General features: G+C 43.2%; 1 protein-coding gene across 1 annotated transcript in view; it reads right to left on the bottom strand.

The window, feature by feature from the left end:
- Positions 1-15539, bottom strand: part of DNMBP (dynamin binding protein) — a 93681-nt gene that overhangs the window by 10096 nt on the left and 68046 nt on the right. The window contains exons 4-10 of the mRNA XM_012661776.1: positions 12618-12811; positions 11350-11449; positions 6426-6573; positions 5836-5853; positions 5259-5458; positions 3528-3658; positions 2455-2559 (exon numbers count right to left, since the gene is read on the bottom strand). Coding sequence (XP_012517230.1) covers positions 2455-2559; positions 3528-3658; positions 5259-5458; positions 5836-5853; positions 6426-6573; positions 11350-11449; positions 12618-12811 — 896 coding nt within the window. The remainder of the gene's footprint in view (positions 1-2454; positions 2560-3527; positions 3659-5258; positions 5459-5835; positions 5854-6425; positions 6574-11349; positions 11450-12617; positions 12812-15539) is intronic.

Here is a 15539-nt window from a genome sequence, read left to right on the forward strand (position 1 = left end):
TAGGGATGATAACCTGGCATTTGCTCAGCCTCCAGAGCAGACAAATTCTCAACTAGTGGGTCGGTTGCTTTTGTCTCTTTGCCATCTTATGGTTTAGGGTTTTCTGGGCATCTGCGTTGGTAACTGAAGTTGTGGCAGTACCACACTAAGGCGGCTGCTGACCCTGGGTCTCATCTCCTTGATTCTCTTCACTGCTGTCTTCTCTGGGCCGTCTTTGGCGAGGAGGGCCCCTGTGGAATCGGGGTCTGTAACCCTGACACACATTCTGTCTTACTGGTCTACCTTGTTCTCCTGCACCCTGGTAGTCAGCACCCTCCATCGCTCCTCCCTACACAGGAGGGTCGGAATACCGTGGTGAACGCTCACAGGGTCTCGGCACTTAGTAAGGTGGGAACCTTTGCCTGCGGTAGGGCCAGTGTTGTTGGGTCTGGCCTTCAGCAGTCTCTGATCTCTCATTCTTTTCCCCAATCTCACTATTCTGGTAATTCTGCTGGTAACTCCATGGAGGACCCCTGTAACCTGGATGGCATCCAAAATGGTTATGGTCTGCCACATATTTACTGCCCTGAACTGGAATTCCACCAGCACCTGTAATATTTGCTGCCTCCACACCCTTTTCTCCTTCAACAACATCAAACTCCACAGTCTGTCCATCTCCTACCCTGAGAAGGTACTTCCTGGAGTTATTCTTCTAGTGCGATATGTGGTTGAATGTTGCCTTGCAAGAAGACTGGCCTGTCTCTAGTGACAAATCTCAGCTGCTTAATCACAAGCTTCCTCATCATTTCATCCAATTGCCTGCATTAGACATCTGCTGTAATCCACTGACCAGGTTTCATGAAGCTGTAGGGGATAGTACTAGTGCTGGAACACCAAACAGACACCACTAGCTTTTTTTGATGAATATTTGGTTTTGGACTGTGTTTTGGCACTTCATCTTTATCCAACCATTGGGGTGAATGCTTGTGATTGTCAAAAAGAATCCATTTTTCATCACATAACAATACGCTGTAGAAATGTTTTGCCTTAATGTCGTGACAGCAAAGAAAGGCAAGCCTGAAGACAATTTCTCTTCTGATGCTCATTTAATTCATGCGGTACCCATCTATCCATCTTTTTTTTTTTTTTTGGAGACAGAATCTTGCTCTGTTGCCCAGGCTAGAGTGCTGTAGCATCAGCCTAGCTCACATCAACCTCAAACTCCTGGGCTTAAGTGATCCTTCTGCCTCAGCCTCCCGAGTAGCTGGGACTACAGGCATGTGCCACCACGCCTGGATAATTTTTTCTATATATTTTTAACTGTCCAGCTAATTTCTTTCTATTTTTAGTAGAGATGGGTCTCACTCTTGCTCAGGCTGTTCTCAAACTCCTGACCTTGAGCGATCCCCCTGCCTTGGCCTCCCAGAGTGCTAGGATTACAGGCATGAGCCACCGCACCCAGTCCAAAAGTTCTCTTTTAAAGAAAGTTATTTATTTTGTAAGATCAGATTTTCATGTGTAAGGGATGGGGGAATAGCATATACTTATACCATTCTATTGAATCAATAGAGAAATCAGAGATAAGAATAGAAAGGATTCTAGTCCTAGTTCTGATTTCACGAAGACAGCACCATCTGAGGCAAGGAAAGACCAGGTCCACCTCATTTTCTTGGCTTCTCCAGTTCTCCAAAGCTACCTACAGTTCTAACAACTTTAGAGGCCTCATGTATAAACAACTTAATAAATTGGGAGCTAAAATGATCAGAAGGCACACTTCCACTGGAATATTCTCTTATTCTTACCATCTCATCCACTGCTTGTTACTCTTTTCTGTTCTGTTTCCTGCTGTATTCAATACTCAATCTTCAAACTGGTTTTGACAAAACAAACTGTAACAAGTGCTTGTTACATCATCAGGTAGAAGAGACTTAAGAAAGGTGTGTGGGGGGAAGGGTGATAAAGACTGAAAGGAGGGAGGAAAGAGCCGGGCCACTGTAAAATTAATACCATGGCGTTGATCTTCTAAATGTTGTTTAACACACTGATTGCCATGTGAGTTGTATTTAACTCAGGCTAGTTTTGAGCCCAGGGCCTCATGAAGCAAAACCTCGCAGTTGGTTCATGCAAATCTTACTTGTTGATGTTCTTATTGTTACAATTAATAATGACAATTTAACTCTAAAAATGTGGATTGCGTTGCATATAACTCATGCACAGAAAACAATATAAAATAACAAATTAGAAAGGATCATTTTGTTTTAATAAAACACCGTGGCCCCAGGGAAGAATTTTTTTCTAGTGGGGCAGTCAATGTGTTAACTTTTATATAACCTATAGGAATCCCAATAAGAAGCGTGTGTTAGTATGACGGTTCCGAGTCCAGATTACTCAGCACTAATTAAACAACACGATGAATAGGACAGGGGACAGAATTACACTGTATGTGATTCTAACGACGGTGACGTTGACTCTCACCCGAATATGCTGGAGGTAGAGAGACAGGTCTCGGATGAAAGACTTGATCAATCTTTCTTGCATTCGGAAGTTCTTTTCTGTTTCTTCAAATGCTTCATCTTTTATCTGTTCAAAATAAACAAATGCTGTTAGCAAATTTGGACTCTCCCTCAATCTATCTTATTGCCAAAAGTAGCTTTCTTAAAACCTTCTTCAATTCCAATTTTAAACCTTTGATATTTCCCTGGATCATACTGAATTGAATTTAAACACCTCTAGGTGGCTTTGAAACACCTCCAAAATACACACAGGCCCTCCTACCTTCAAACCTTCTTTCCCTCTGCTCCCGATGTAGATTCTCTGCTCTGGCCGGGCTGCCTTCTTCACCATTCCTGGCACCGCCACGTCTGTTGACCTCAGGAGCATCCCTTGAGAGGTTCCCCTGCCTGGCAGACCCTCCCCTCTCCCTGTGCCAAACCTGTCCTCTTCCTATAAGGCTTAGATCTGAGCTCACGCCAACACTCTCATGGAGCTCTTGTTTTTCTAAATATAACAGCATTTAGAGAACAAAGTGTAAAACTTAGTAACTGATTATTTTCTATCTCATATTTTCCATTAATCGTATCATGTACACATGGTATAGTAGAATGATGTCTGGAGACTTCAGGTCAACTCTCAGCATTGTTGATAAACTATCTGTTTTTCAAATCAATCTCTTACACTTATTTGTAACAGAAGCTATCCAACTAGGTGATCTCTTAAATCCCTTCTAGCTTAATATGTCTACAATTTTAGTTCTGTCTTTCCAAATAGATTTTAAGCTCCTTAAGTGTGTTGGAAACCACAATAATTATCATATGTCGACTAATCCAGTCTCCTAATTTGCCTCTGTACACGTTGTAAGCAGCTCACCAAGGCCCAAATGCAGGGCTGGGACTGGAGTCACACTGTCAGTGGCTACAGGCCCCCTGTCCAACAGCTGAGAAAACCAGAGGCCTACAGAGAATCACACCCACAGATGCCAGGTGGGCTGCCCCGTGGAGCCCTGAAAAGCTGTCAAACACGTGCTGGGCCTTCCAGTGCAGGGATCTCACCTGCGGTGCAAAGCCAGTGAGGTGCTTCAGGTGACTGCTAACTCGGTTGGATTTCTTGATGATGGAGTGGATGTTCAGTTTGGAAATCTTCTCCATAAGGCTATCTTCATCACCCTTACGGTACTTGAGGACTAGGGAGTGAATGGAAAAAGCGCTGTTCTGAGCATGGATCTATCATAAAGTGAGCACGAAACGAGACTAACAACCCACACTGGAGCTGGTGTTCGTCTTCAATGAGCTACAACCGAGCAGACAAAACATTCATCCAAATGATAATCTGCGGACACATATGACACCCGAGGCACGGTGGAGAGACTCCGTGAGCAGTTGGGAGGAGGGCTAGGGCCAAGGAGGGAAGGTGGCAGAGGTGCGAGGGAAAGAACCTAAGATCTGGAGTCAAGGACCTCTGAGTCCAGAGCCTGGGTCTGCCGCTTCATCAAAGTATGGCCTTAGATAAGTCATTTTACTTCTTTGAGCCTCTGTTTCTTCTTCGGTAAAAAGTAGAAAATAATACTTGCCTCATAAGACCATCTTAAAAGGTTTCATATAGAAATAAGACACTCATGTGCAATGGTCTTTGTCACACAGTAAAATGCTGTACAGCAGTATTTGATTAACTTCCATGCCATCCATTAGACACTCTCTGCAAATCAGTCCAGAGATAAAAGTAGAAGGGTACCAAGTGGAAGACTGGGTGGCAGCAAAAAGGCACGCCCTGCTGTAGAAGAACCAACGGAAGGGGCTGGATGGCCAGAGAGCTTTAGGAGCCACAGGCAACATCCCATACTAATGCAGGTACACGGCTGAAGTAAAAGACAAAGGTAATGGTTTCCGATAACTTTAGATGAAAGTATGGAAAAGAGCAGAAAGACAAAGAGGCTATACTATAGCACAGATTCTTGAGGCTATGAATAAGCCAGTCTAGCACAGTCTCCATGCATAACTCATCGAGCACTCAAATCAGGGCCTTGAAAAGAGATTTGATGAAAGAGAAAAAAAGATTCAGTTCATTCTGTGTTGTAGAGGAGGAGAGGTGGATGGGCAACGGACCGTACGGCGTTGGGAGGGCACGTGAGGAGGGGCTCGTGCCAGGGAGGCGGGTCACTGGGGTAGGCAGGAATGGTGGGATCCAGAGAGATGGGCAAACTGGGATTTTCTAAAAAAACACAGAAAGTCCTAACCCTAACGGAGGCAGTAAGACGTGGAGAAAACAAATCTGGGCACGGATTGGAAAGGAGGGCCCTGAATGACTTGACAAGGGAATCTCCCACACTTGAACTCTTCTCATCAGCCCTCTCTGGCAAGGCTCTGCTTGCTACAAGCTTCATTACAGATGCCTGTTTCCAGTAGTCCACAGTTGTGCTTTTGTTATTATTTCTGCCCTTTTCTTCATATCACATTTCCCCCAAATTCTACTACCATTTCTTCATCTCTGCCCTAGTCTACCTACCGTCTTGTCCAACTCTGGAGAAGTAATTCTTTTATTTATTTATTTATATTATTTTTGAGACAGGGTCTCACTCTGTCACCCTGGGTAGAGTGCAATGGTGTGATCACAGCTCACTGCAACCTCAAATTCCTGGGCTCAAGTGATCCTCCTGCCTCGGCCTCCCAAAGTGCTGGGATTACAGGTGTAAGCCACCATGCCTGGCCTAATTATTAATAATTGTTTTGGGAAGGAAAGCATTCTCAAAGGGCATACCTCCTTTTCAGCAATTATGCTTTTCTTACCCAGATCCTTTCGACGTTTATATTCATTAATGTTAACGTTGATTTCCTTGACTGCAAGGACTGCATTGGTTAAAGGCACTTTATCTGGGTGGGATTCTGGGGTGGAATTCAGCAGCTCCATCAGCAACAGTGGGTAACGCATTACCCTCTGTACTGGTTTGATGAGGAAGGAGCCCAGGTTAATATAATTTGTGCAACCCCTATGAAAGAAGGAAAAAAAGACTCCAGTCAGCTGTCAATAATATAGTGCCTGTGTATTTGTTCTTCTTAAGTATAGCTCTGTTGTTTTACCCTACTTTCTAATTTCATTCATTCAACAAATATTTACTAGGCATCTAGTAAACACTAGGTACTGTTCTAGGTGCTGGGGATCTAATAGTGACCGTAAAAAGTCCCTGCCGTGGTGGAAGAAGACAGTCAACAAACAAACATAGTGGTAAGTGCTATGAAAAAAATACAGCAAGGTGAGCCTACGTCTAGGTTTATCTACAAAGGAAGAAAATAAAGTCAGTCTTCTAAGGTTAGGAAAAATCCACTGAAGAAACAAGTTCCTACATCAAGTAGCAATGGAACTTACCATTCATTGTACAGGCTCCTACAGGGCAGTGGGCAGGAAAAGAAAAGAGACAGCTTATTAGAGACACGTTGATTTTCACATTCTTCTCAGAACATACCTGTTAGTTAGGCAAACAAAAATCACATGCGATAAAAAGGAAAGTATGTCAGTGGCATATCTAAAAAAAAAGTTAGTAAGCCCCAAACTTTACTTTGATCTACTTATCCATATATTATATCTTTAGAACTTGCCTCCCTAAGACCAAGAGACTCACACCTGATGTCAAGAATGGTTGTACTTGGTCTTCTCACCTGTGCTCTTATTCATTTGGCCCAGACTATCTTCCTCACTGCTGCTTATCTGAAAATGCTAACTTAATACTTTGTATATATAGATAAAAGTGATTCAAACAGACAAAAATACAAGCAGGAAGCACTTAAGATTTCCATGATACATAATGGGAAAAGGACAAGTTACATAACAGGACATACATCATTTTGTTTAAAATAAGGCAGACAGATGTCATAGAAAGTCCACACACACACACAGGGTGACTTCTAAAAGGCAGAACTAAAGAGCTATGATGGAAATGAAGTGTTGGAGACGCCTACTTAAGATCTGCCAAGGAGTCCTGAAGATGCTTCTGGATCTTCTCGTCCTTCTCATAGATCTCCAGCAGTGAAGTGGCCTCGTCGTGATTCTGGCAATAAACCTTGTACGTGCCCTCAAGCTCATCCCGGTGATCAAGAAACACAGGTCCTTCGGAATGTACACAAACATACAGTGTTCTGAGTAACTTTCTTCTCAGTAGCCTAAATGCACGGTACGTAGCCAAACTTTAGTAGCAATTAAATCCTATTTATTATAAGAAATAAGGGTGTCCATCAAATTAATAAGAAATTTCCATTTAATAGCTTAAAGTTGTAATCGTGTAAAGCACAATTTAGAGAATCATGTCATCCATGTATTTTTTAGAACACAAACACACACACACAGCTGATCCCTGAAACAGAGTCTCCAGTCCCTTTCTAGTTAGGCAGAGCAAGGCATCTGCAACCACTGTCCCTGTAGGCGTGTGGTCAGGACCTCATAGGGATCACCTCACTTTCTCATCTCCAGGGAAAATCTACAGAAGGCTCCTACAGCAGCAGTTTCTAACTTTTTCGTTATGCTATAAATAAAATGTATTATATTAAAGTATCTATAATATAAAAAAATTCCCAATCTGTGATTTAATAACATGTACTTCCTTATAAGTCACTAAGTAACCAAATGCAGCAATGAATTCAATAATCCCCACACTTTCACAATATGATGAGTGACATACACTGTTAACATTCTTTGCTTCTGGTTGAGTATTACTGAAATTATTGAAATTTCAAGATACCTGCAACAACCTAAGGTGATAGGAACATGTGACTTCAGTTGGTGACAGTCACAGGTACCGCAAATACTATGTGGTTTATTCCCTATAATAAATGTTAAGTTTTAATTAGAAATTAGTAAAAACAGGTCAGGGTGCAGTGGCTCATTCCTGTAATCCCAGCACTTTGGGAAGCCGAGGCAGGAGAATCGCTAAGGCCAGGAGTTCAAGACCAGCTTGAGCAACATAACAAGACCCCCATCTCTACCAAAAATAAATTAGCCAGGCGTGGTGGCATGTGCCTGTAGTCCCAGCTACTGGGGAGGCTGAGGCAGAAGGATTGCTTGAGCCTAGCTTGGGCGATAGCATGAGACCCTATCTCAAACAAATAAATAAATGGTTCTTCTTCTTGCCCTTCCCTCAACAGACTCGATACTTCCTTCTTCATCTTGTGGTGCTCCACAGAAAAAGTCCTCTCACCCTGGTTCTCCCTCAAATACGATCCTGCTCACGGCTTCCTTTGCAACTACTCCCACCAGCTGCGCCGCGCATGGCCCCTCATGGAACCCCATCCCTTTCGCTGTGGCGTCACCTCTGTTCTCTCTGCTGTGCCCTGCGGAGGTCCCTATTCTTATGCAGATCAATTTCTACTTAATTTCCTTAATTATAGCTTCTTTCTGTAAACATCACCTCACGCCACCTTGTCTGCTCCTGCAACCTGACGGTCACAGTGGCGGGAGTGGGGCTGGCTCCTTTTTGATCTTCACAGCCACTCTGGAATCCCTGAGCCACTATGTCTCTTCTTTTTTTTTTTTTTTTTTGAGACAGAGACTCGCTCTGTTGCCTGGGCTAGAGTACCATGCTGTCAGCCCAGCTCACAGCAACCTCAAACTCCTGGGCTCAAGGGAACATCCTGCCTCGGCTTCCCAAGTAGCTGGGACTAAAGGTGTTCACTACCACACTCGGCTAATTTTTTCTATTTTTAGTAGAGACGGGGTCTCACTCTTGTCACTCTTGCTCAGGCTGGTCTCGAAATCCTGGGCTCAAGCAATCCTCTCGCCTCGGCCTCCCAGAGTGCTAGGATTACAGGCGTGAGCCACCGCACCCGGCCTCACCAACGTCTTCTTTACCTCATTTCACCATGCTACATTTGCTTGCCTTATTCTCTTGCATTTTCCTGTTCCTTACCTGCATTCTTAGAACGTTCTCTCTCAGACAGATGATTATTCACACCCCTCAGTTCGTTGCTCTTCACCCACCTGATGGTGACTAGTCCACGTCAACTACAAACTAGCAAAGCTACACCTTAATCTCCAATGTTTTTCAAACTATGGGTCACGAAATTTACTTAATGGGCCATGATCTGAACTTTTTTGATGAAATAAAATGGAACAGAGAACAAAATATCAGAAAACACTGGACATAGTAAAACTAAGCACAGACATACATACAAAAACATGTATCCTGGGTCATTATGTAAAACATTTCTTTCTGTGGGACGTGCTTTAAAATAACGTAAAAGCCAGTCCTTTCCACCTTATTACTGCATACCCAGAGCCCCCGGTGCTTCCTGCTCATCTTCTAACTTGGTGGTTCCACAAAGCTTTAACTTGCCTTTCTCCAACTTCTCAGAACCTTATCAGATGTCCAAGATCTTGTCTTTTATTAATTCCCCACTGAACGCATCACCTGGACTTCTGGTGGAGACTGGAGCCACCCCGCACAGTGGACTCGAGTGGCCTCGGCTTCCCCCACACACCTCCCTCCTCTGTGGCGCTAGTCCTCTGCCTCGGTTCTGGCCTTCCCGTTCCTAGAACTCTCCACCACTTTTCTGTAAGTGTTTTCAACGTGCCTAAGTCTGCTATCCAATTCCTTGTTTCACATAGGACAGGAAGAGAAGAAAAAAAGATAAACACAGATCTTACGGGGATGGGATTATGGATATAAGATTAATGGTAGCCAGGAGGCCCACTGCAATGCCTTGCAAGGCCACTGCTATGTGTCACTTAGCAATGTGACCTAACCCGGGGGGGATTTCCAGGAGACAAGACCACCTCAGCACTGATGCAACTCTCACAAACCTTAAAACAAAGCTGACTTTTACAAGAACAGCTCAAACTCCCTTTGTGAAACAGATAGTTGATAACTGACCCAGACTGAATGCTGGTATAAAAAAGGGGGAAAGATCTCCCCAAACTCTGAGAACCGTCTGTGGACGGACGCCGGCCCAGTTGGGTGGTCACTTGACCCCCGACGGTATCTGACCCATGCCACCAGCCTGTTCCCGCTATCCACCTTCTAAGAGTGCAGCGAGAATAAACCACTTGAATATTAGATGGCATATAAGACCCATCTCTGACAGGAACTAGACTGAAGAGAAGTCATCCTGGGGAAACTGAGAGCCCCGAACACGACAACAGGTAGTAAAATAAATGGGAAGAAAAATGAGTAATTGCTTCATTAACAATTAATCCCTTTTAGATACCAGCCAAATTTCTCCCATTTCTTTCAAAATTCAAATAAAAGACCTACACATACTTATCTCAAATGGCTTATCAAATTTTATAAATTGGGTTTTATGCTTTATCATTATATTAAAACTGGGTCACCATGACTTCCTTCAGCTTAACTCAATGTGTGCTTCTCCTTCCTCAGCCTCCCTGACCTCTCTAGTTAGGCTGAGAGCAAGGACCTCTGGCTTCGCTTTCTCTAGCCATCCCGGAAAGTGCGAGACACACAGCTCTACTCTGTATAGAGGCTCGTGACGTGAGCCTGGATGACAGAAAGACCCGAGTTTGAATGCGGTCCTGTCGATTACTAGCCCCGAGACCTCGGCAAATTACCTTCTCTCTAAGTCTCAGCTACCTCATCTGCAAAGTAAGATTAAGAGCAGCTAGACCTCAGAGGGCGGCCATAGGGAACAACTGAGATCCAGCTTGGCATATCTTGAGAGGGTGTGTAGAAACGCTGACTGTGTTGTACCTTCAGAAGGGCAGAGCTCTGTTTTGTTGCTCTGTTTACTGTTCTCCCAGGTGAGTTAGGTAAACACTGCCTAGTCTAAACCAACGTCTCAACCCCAGTCCCTCTTCTAGCCATCAATGTAGGCTAACGTGACCTACAGTATCCATGTGACCAGTTCTGGCCAATGAGACATAAGGAGAAATCTGATGGAAGAGCTCTGGAAAAGGTTTACGAACTCTCAAAATGACACTGGGGTCACTTTCTCCTTCGGCTGGATGTGTAGTGGGGTGGCTGGAACTGTGGCAGCATCTTGGAACTATGATTCCAATAAAATAGCAAAATAATAGGCCGTCCCCTCCTGTGCTGTACCAGGGCTGGTCTCTATGACAGTAGACTATGGCAGAAGGGATGCTCTGTCATTTCTGAGATCAGGTTGTAGAAGACGCTGAAGCTCCTGCCTCAGGCTTGCTCTCTTTCAGGCCACTCACTCTGGGTGGCTCATGACTCATGTCATGTTCTGAGGAGAGTCCACGGAGAGGCTCACGTGACAAGGAACTGAGGGCTGAAGAGCTGAGTGAGCTTTCTTGGAAGTGGATCCCTGAGCCCAGGCCAACAGCCTGACTCCAGCCTCATGAGAGCCCCAGAGCCAGAACCACCCAGCTAAGGCGCTTCCAGATTCCTGACCAAAAGAATCTGTGAGGTAATGCGTGTTTAACATTTTAAGCTGCTAAGTTTCAGTGTAATTCGTTACTCAGCAATAGATAGCTAATAAGTTCCCTTGTGTGTAAGAACTAGATGAATGTTTTGAAAATATTCTTGACAATGACCCACATAAATAAATAACATTTTAAATCATGACTTGGTATACATATATGTGGAATGGAAATAAAAGTTTCAAAAAATAGTAGTTATACTTATTGCTTACAATACATTCTGATATTTTCTATTTTAGTTTATTAAAAAATACGTACTGGGTACGAACCACTGAATTGATCTCATGACCCAGTAACAGGCTGCAACCATCAGTCTGAAAAACATCGTACTGCTGCTAACATCCTATATCATCTCAAAGCAATGTGAGATACAAGAAGCAGCAGGGGGTCAAATAACCTCTGAACTAAGTAACTAAAACTGCATTTTCCTAGCATAACCACTCAGTATCAGGAAGGCCCCTTCCCCCCACCCTTCTCAAACAATGGCAGGGCTCATACCTACAGCATCGCTGACTTCCAGAGCAGCCAATAATTGCTTTGAGACTTTAATCACCACCTGCATATTTCCAAAAAGTCCTTCAAAGTCAATGTTTGGTAGCTGAGAAAGGGAAATAAAACATAAAAAATGCATGGAAATGAAATCAATGGCATATCATTCATATTGGGAATATCTCAAGGATTGTACGAAAATTGCTCAAGGTCATTTTCTTCACTCACTTTCTCAAAGTTTCTACAATAGAAACCTCCAATGTCATCTTTAGTGTCACCCTTTGTCCTCGATCCAAGTACTCTCTGTTCTCCTGACCAGCATCTTAGTAAAGTGACTATGGAACCAATTTGGTTTATAAATACACTGGGATAGGGCCGGGCGCGGTGGCTCACGCCTGTAATGCTAGCACTCTGAGAAGTCCAGGCAAGCGGATTGTTTGAGCTCAGGAGTTCGAAAACAGCCTGAGCAAGAGCGAGACCCCGTCTCTACTAAAAATAGAAAGAAATTAATCAGACAACTAAAAACATATAGAAAAAATTAGCCGGGCATGGTGGCGCATGCCTGTAGTCCCAGCTACTCGGGAGGCTGAGGCAGGAGGATTGCTTGAGCCCAGGAGTGTGAAGTTGCTGTGAGCTAGGCTGATGCCACAGCACTAAAAAAAAAAAAAAAAAAAAAAAACAACACTGGGATACAAACTGCCACCAGCACCTGTCTGATGGTACTGCCCACTGGCTACAGAAGTACTTGGGCGTGAAGGCTCCAAGAGTATAACCCAAGGCAAGCTCAAGTGATCAAGTAACAAGCAATAAAGGCTGTAAATCCCTGAGATACTGTTACCATTTCCTTACTATCCAGCACCTAGAAAAGCCCATGCACATGTTAGTGAGGGTTTCCCAAACAAACTCTGTATGATCAGATACTAGAGCCAGGGAACCCTTACCCTGGGACTTTGTTATTTATCACACAACCTTCCCAGCACAGCCACAATTCAGACTCCCTGGAACCATTTTCAGGAGCCATAGAAATAGAAAATATCCTGGGAGTTACTACAGTAAGGCTGGTAGGTTAATAGCAGACTTGACAAGTGACAGGACGCTGAAGGCTTAAGCCGATGATGCACGTATGTTGGGGCCCTTGATTAATAGCAGCAGCAACTACAGTCACAGCCTTTATTTCAAACCCAATAAATTTCTGTGGTGAAAGCTCCCACATCCCAGTGCTTCCAGCTTATAGGACCACATTCCAAGTCAAGCTAACTGTCTCCCATAGTTCCCACCTGTGCCTGATGCAGGGGTACCATGATCCGCTCAATACACATTTCCAGATCCCGAATGTAGTCTCTTTCTGTCTGAAGAAGTTCTTCTACCACCTTGGCTCTCTTCTCCAACATCCTCTGCTCTGGGTTTTCAGCAGACACAGACCCGGCAGGGGCCACCAGTGATGAAGACTGGGAGGAGAGGAGCGTCATTTCTAGAAGGGAAAAGAGAACTGGTCAGCAGCTCTGGGTGTGAAAGCAGGAGTCTCCAACAGTTTGAGTCAAAAGGACACATTCCTTGAGAACCAAAGATCTCACTATTGCTGACCACCAGGAAATCTGACTGCACGTGTCAGCTCTACACAGGGACAGCTGAAGCGCTTAGGAAGCCATCCCTGCAGAGAGAACTTTCCCCACCTGTGCAATACTATTTCGAGAGTTTGTCCTAAAAAGGAGTAGCTGGCCCATTTTAAGAGGACAAATCAGTGTTTACAAGCTCCTGACAATAGAGTTTGAAAGGGGTCTGGCCCTACCAAGACTTGCTTTCACATCATACAGATATAAAACCTGTTCCATGGTATCAAGTAGCAGAAATACCAAGCTGAAAACTAAAAATATAGATATAGCACTTAATCAAAATATTATGAACACAATTATAAGAACACAAAATAATGCCAACTAAGGGTAAACCAAGAATCAGGAATTATCTGAGAATTAGGTAACTGTAGGGCCTATCATTTTCCAGTCACTCTGATGGCGGATTAACATTAGTATATAAAGAAATAGGTAAAAATTGTTTAGATTCTCCCTATGAAAACCTTAATCAAGGCCAGGCGCCATGGCTCATGTCTGTAATCCTAGAGGAGCTCAGGAGTTCGAGACCAGCCTCAGCAAGAGCAAGACCCCGTCTCTATTAAAAACAGAAAAATTAGCCAGGCAGTCCCAGCTACTTCGAAGGCTGAGGCAGGAGGATTGTTTGAGCCTAGGAGTTTGAGGTTGGAATGGGCTACGATGATGCCACTGCATTCTACCCAGAGTGACAGAGTGAGACTCTGTCTCAAAAAAAAAAAAAACAAAAACCCTTAAAACTCACAAGCAGGTTTTGCTACTTAAAATGTCCTAGAAAATAGATACGAACCTACTATACACATGAAGTTCTTTAATGGTATTTTCAATTAAAGGAACCTCTAAGAACTAGACTGCATGATTCTAAAAATGAAAACAAATATGTATCTTGTCATTAACTTTTACAATTACTTAGCTACATAGGATGAGAGGGTTATTTATAAACATAGGACAGCATCTGTTCATTTAGAATGAACATTAAACACTAAGAAATCAGAAAAAAAATCAACACTGAAGCAATCTCTGCTTAGTTTCCATCAAATTCCTTAAGATCCACTTAAACAATTACAAATTCGGTAAGTAAATACACTAGTAACTCTGAGTACAATTACAAGAACATTTTTTCCCAGATTTAAGCAAAAATACAAATGTTCAAACTACTTATGGAAAGTTATACTTTCACAGAATTTATTCTCCAAAAATCTTTTCCACTGCCCCTTCTCTCAGAATTTGGGAATTCCAGTGCAACCCAGATTCTGGTTTCTAAAAATCATTCCCCACTAAAAGCAAGCAAAGTTCTTTGCAGAAACGGCTAATTCCAGGGCTGGGCAGGGAACGTATAGATGAGCCTGGAGGGGCAGAAAGAAAAGAAGTGCTCAACAACGTGATGGGGATATGTCAAAACGACACGGGAGGCAGCCTGAAGGCTCCCGCTGGCCAAATCTGAGTATCGAAATTAAAAATTTTTTTTTTTTTGAGACAGAGTCTCACTCTGTTGCCTGGGCTAGAGTGCCGTGGTATCACCCTAGCTCACAGCAACCTCGAACTCCTGGGCTCAAGCAATCCTTCTGCATCAGCCTCCCGAGTAGCTGGGACGATAGGCATGCACCACCATGCCCGGTTAATTTTTTCTATATATTTTTAGTTGTCCAGCTAATTTCTTTCTATTTTTAGTAGAGACGGGGTCTCGCTCTTGCTCAGGCTGGTCTTGAACTCCTGAGCTCAAGCAATCCTCCCCCCTTGGCTTCCCACAGTGCTAGAATTACAGGTGTGGGCCACCGTGCCCGGCCAGAAATTAAAAATTCTGATTTTATTCAATGGAAATATTCAATTCTACTGAATAAAATAAGAATCTGTAAGTACATAAATAAATGGAGAGAAGAAAAACCTCTTATGGCAGAATGTCAACTCATAAATAATAGAAGAAATGATGGAGTTAGAAAATCACTATTTTGCAAACCATCAGAATAAAATTTGGTTCAGGCATGAATCATCAATGGATGATTCTGGTGCTGGTGGTGGGGTCCGATAATGATCAGAATTATCTGCATAGTTTTGAATTACATATTACAAATTACTTATTAATTACAAAAATAAAAAAATAGTGATTGTATCAGAGAAGTGGATAACGCTATAACTGAGTGATCAAAATTAACCACACCAATAAGGGGCAAACAGACATCATGTGTTTCCAAACATCATGTCTGGAAAAAACAATGTACTTTATGTAGTATCCCAGTCAAAAATGTATAATCTGAAACGAATCTTGAGGCAACATCAGACAAATTGAGGATTTGTGTTCTTCAAAATGTCAATGTCATGAAAGACAAAGAAGGCCTGAGGAACAGTTCCCAATTAAAGATAACTAAAGAGATGACAACTAAATGCAATGTGTGATTCTGAACTGGATCCTGATTTGGGGGGAAAATGACACAAAGGACATTACTAGAACAATTGATAAAACTGGAATATACGGCCGGGCGCGGTGGCTCACACCTGTAATCCTAGCACTCTGGGAGGCCGAGGCGAGCGGATTGTTTGAGCTCAGGAGTTCGAGACCAGCCTGAGCAAGAGCGAGACCCCGTCTCTACCAAAAAT

Source organism: Propithecus coquereli, unplaced genomic scaffold (genome assembly GCF_000956105.1).
Source record: "Propithecus coquereli isolate 6110/MARCELLA unplaced genomic scaffold, Pcoq_1.0 Scaffold73, whole genome shotgun sequence".
Classification (NCBI taxonomy): domain Eukaryota; kingdom Metazoa; phylum Chordata; class Mammalia; order Primates; family Indriidae; genus Propithecus; species Propithecus coquereli.